The sequence below is a fragment of the Trypanosoma equiperdum genome, assembly GCF_001457755.1.
Source record: "Trypanosoma equiperdum strain OVI genome assembly, contig: ctg_1934, whole genome shotgun sequence".
NCBI classification, from domain to species: Eukaryota; Euglenozoa; class Kinetoplastea; order Trypanosomatida; family Trypanosomatidae; genus Trypanosoma; species Trypanosoma equiperdum.
The window spans coordinates 14,555-18,060 of NW_027123987.1; the positions used below are offsets into that span (position 1 = coordinate 14,555).

Here is a 3,506-nt window from a genome sequence, read left to right on the forward strand (position 1 = left end):
GCCATACAAACATATTATCGCAATTGTAATAATTTCAAGATGGCTTATTTTGGCACTCAATATTAGTTTATACTATCCTTGTGTTGCATGAGTTTGAACTACAACAACAAACACTCTGAGTTCTTAGAACGATTCTGTTTCATATTTGTTATGCCATTTACTTCGTCATATTAAAAAGATAATGAGCATAAAACAATAAATGTAATATAAAATGTAGCAGTAAAGTTGTTAAGTTACCTAATTTTATTTTATACTTAACTGTAGAAATTTGAACGAGAGAAAAGCAAGAATTTTGGAAACCTTAACGAAATAATTTAGTTACATCACTACCTTAATTATAAACAAAAGGGTTTACGCATATATTAAGTAAAGACTTGATATTTTTGTGATACAGTTTCCAAAGGGTGCACGCATAATGTCTGCAGCTTATCTTTTAGCATGCATTTACTCTTTTTGTTCTAGAAATTAGGTTATAATACACCTGTTACTGTGCACCGCGTGGATATTGTCTGTAAGTTTATCCACATTTCTTCGCCATCCATTTCTATATAAATGTTTTAACTGAATATACCGATAGGTTCAGATATACTAAGAGTTTTGCTAGTTTCCTTTGCTAACTACCCAAACGAGCAGGCTTCGTCATGAGAAGCCTATCAGCGTCTCTTCATGAACTTTTGCTACCATTTTTGTTACTAATATTTTTGATATATCATCTACACATTTTTGTATCAAATACGGAGCGTCAACTACTTCAGATTTATCACTTTCTTCGGCACTTTTCTGCCGCTACGGCCTTTGTTTATTTATGCTCTCCATTCCATTCCTTTCGTTCTCTACAATCTTTTTTCATGATAATGTAGCGACCTCTTTAGTCATGTACATTAGACTCTGTCTCTTCCTAATAATGCTCTTCATCATCTTCTGTGAAATGATTACCGTATTCACGTGTCGTTATGAGACTATACATATTTTATCTCTCTCTTTTTGATTTTCTGCATCCCTTCTATAATTATCATCTTGCACACTCTCCAACTCCCTCTTTACTACTGCTTCTTTGCCACTATTTTAAGGTCTTCTACTACTCTTCTGCATTTAGTCTTAAATATAATTTACATTGCAATATTAGTATACACACACAACGCCATCATAAAAAACATCTCTATTATACCCCTAACTAATATACATAAAGTAGACAAAATGAAACAAATTAGAAGCATTTCATAATAGCTGTTTTTTCACAACCCACAACCTTACTACTTTACTCCCATGTTACACTTTCTTACTAATATTTATTATTTACAAAATTTTCACATTTTTATTAAAAGTTTTTAGAATATGTCAAACTTTATAAAATTCTTAGAAAAGTATAAAATTTTCACAAAATGTCAAATATCATAAATTTCATGAAATTGAGCAATAATCCTTAAAAGCCTTATGCTAGAAGAAAACCCGCAAGTAAAAAAGGGGCCTTGTTGATGACAAAAGAATTGCTTCCTGTGGTGTTTGTTTTGGCATTCTTTGCAGCCTTATCTGCTATCTTTTTTACTTCCTCCTTGTCCAATTTTCACTTTGCGGCGTCACCTTCCCCAAACAACTTGCATGGGGGTTTACATTCAGCTCCTGTTCCTTTGGCTGTGCAATTTTCGTCTGTTTCGGTTGGCTGCTGCAGTTTCGTTTCTGTTTCACTGCTTTTGGCGGGTTCGTTGCTTTGTTTCATTGAAGGTTCGATGGCGGTACGGTACGCTCTTTTCGCTGCGGCTATTAGCATCCGGACCTCCTTTGCTTCTTCTCTGGCTTTCTGGGCATCTTGCTCCATCTCTTCCATGGTGATGATGGCGGCGTTGAGTTTGGCTGTCCATGGTATGCTGTCGACTCCGCTCTTGCTGCCGCCAGCAGCGTAATGCGCGGTGTGGTCAACGCAAGTTTGATCTGAACTGCCGTCACAGGTGGCGATGTTGGAGCCGAGGTAGAATTTGATTGCGTTTCCCTTTTTTCCCCGACGGATGCCGTGCTTGAGCTGTACGACCAATTGCATTAACGTCGCCAAGGTTATTTTAGTCGGCTTTTTTGCCGGATATTTGGCTCTGACGGTTGCGATGTGAGTTGTCATTGCGCCGGTCCAGTCGCAGCTTACTCCGCTGTTGTCGTATGCATTTGTTGTGCCGTACGCGGCTTGGCAACAGATGCAGCGCAGATCTCCGATAATACTCTTGCCGCCGTTTTCGCCGCATGCGGTTCTGTAAGTACTAGAGGAAATGTACTTGCTTCCTGCCGTTTCCGTGTAATCTGTTTGATCATTGCCGTACAGTGCCTCTGAAATAAGTTCCCTCACTTTGTTGACGCCGCCCGGTACTACTATTTACTTAGTTGTCTTGTATTTTTGAATCTTGGATGCTAGTTCATTTAGGGTTTCGTTGATCTGCAGGTGCGCCATCTTTTTGGCGTACGACCCTTGCGGCGGCGGGTTCGCTCTGATCCACTTGTTGATGTCGCCTGTGACTTCGGCTGTTTGGTAGTCTTGCTGCCACTTGCTGAAGTCGTCTTTCCAGTGGGATACAAATGGTTCTGTCGCACCCGCTTTCCTACGGGCTTCCCATGTGTCCGTTTTGGAGTCGCCTTTAAAATTACTCCTCCAGCTCTCGTCGGCTGTCGTTACATTCATCCTGCGGAGCTCGGTAATGTTGTCGTCAAAAGCGTCTTCTATTTGTGGTGCCACCGGCTCTAGTTTTTCGATCGCTATCGCTGTGCAAAGAAGGTGCATGTCGGCCGCTGCATCGGCGTTGAAAGCTGCCTCCACACGGAGTGTTGTAGTCACGAACACGGTTAGAATGGCGACCGGCTGCATGGGCAGGTTTGTCCTAACTGCTTGTCGCACCTCTAAACGCATTTTAAAGTTCGACCTCTCTTCTTTGGCGTTGGGTTCGCTGTGAAGTTTAGAGTAGGCTTTGGGCTTTTAAAGATGATATGGGTTCTGTAAAGCTAAATAATTCGCATATTTTTGTTGAAAAAATCTTCAAAAAGCCCAAAGTTACTATAACTTTTTTTGTATGTGAATTATCAGTCTAAATGGTCGTCTCTGTTATATGTTCAACCTGTGAAAATGATGGTTTCATCATAGAACCTCATGGTTATAATGACAAAAATTTAGCATAAATTTTGTTTTTTAAAAGCTCTGTGCCTTCAATCCCAAGTTTCTTTCATACATATATAATGAATTTATTAGTGACTCAATCCACTCCTGTAAATCTTTGAAGTATCACATATATTGTTGTTTTTAGAATTTTTAACCTTACGGGCTTTAACTACTTCCATGCGCTGCTAATTTTACTTAGTTATATGTTACGTTTTTGTGAATAAAGCGTCTTATGTTTCCGCAAAGAAACGATTTTGTTTATTGATCGTTCGAAAATTGGTTTTTTTCAGGTTGTTTCCGTTTATGAATCGGAAACTTGGGGAAAGTCTTACTCTTTCTTGAATGTTTTAACTTGTTAAATCTCTCCATAAAT

The 3,506-nt window shown here is 39.1% G+C and overlaps 1 pseudogene across 1 annotated transcript; it reads right to left on the minus strand.

Moving 5' to 3' along the window:
- Positions 1-1,438: 1,438 nt before the first annotated feature.
- Positions 1,439-2,887, minus strand: TEOVI_000656200:pseudogene (annotated as a pseudogene). Its single transcript has one exon. A coding segment is annotated over exon 1 (1,449 nt).
- Positions 2,888-3,506: the final 619 nt, after the last annotated feature.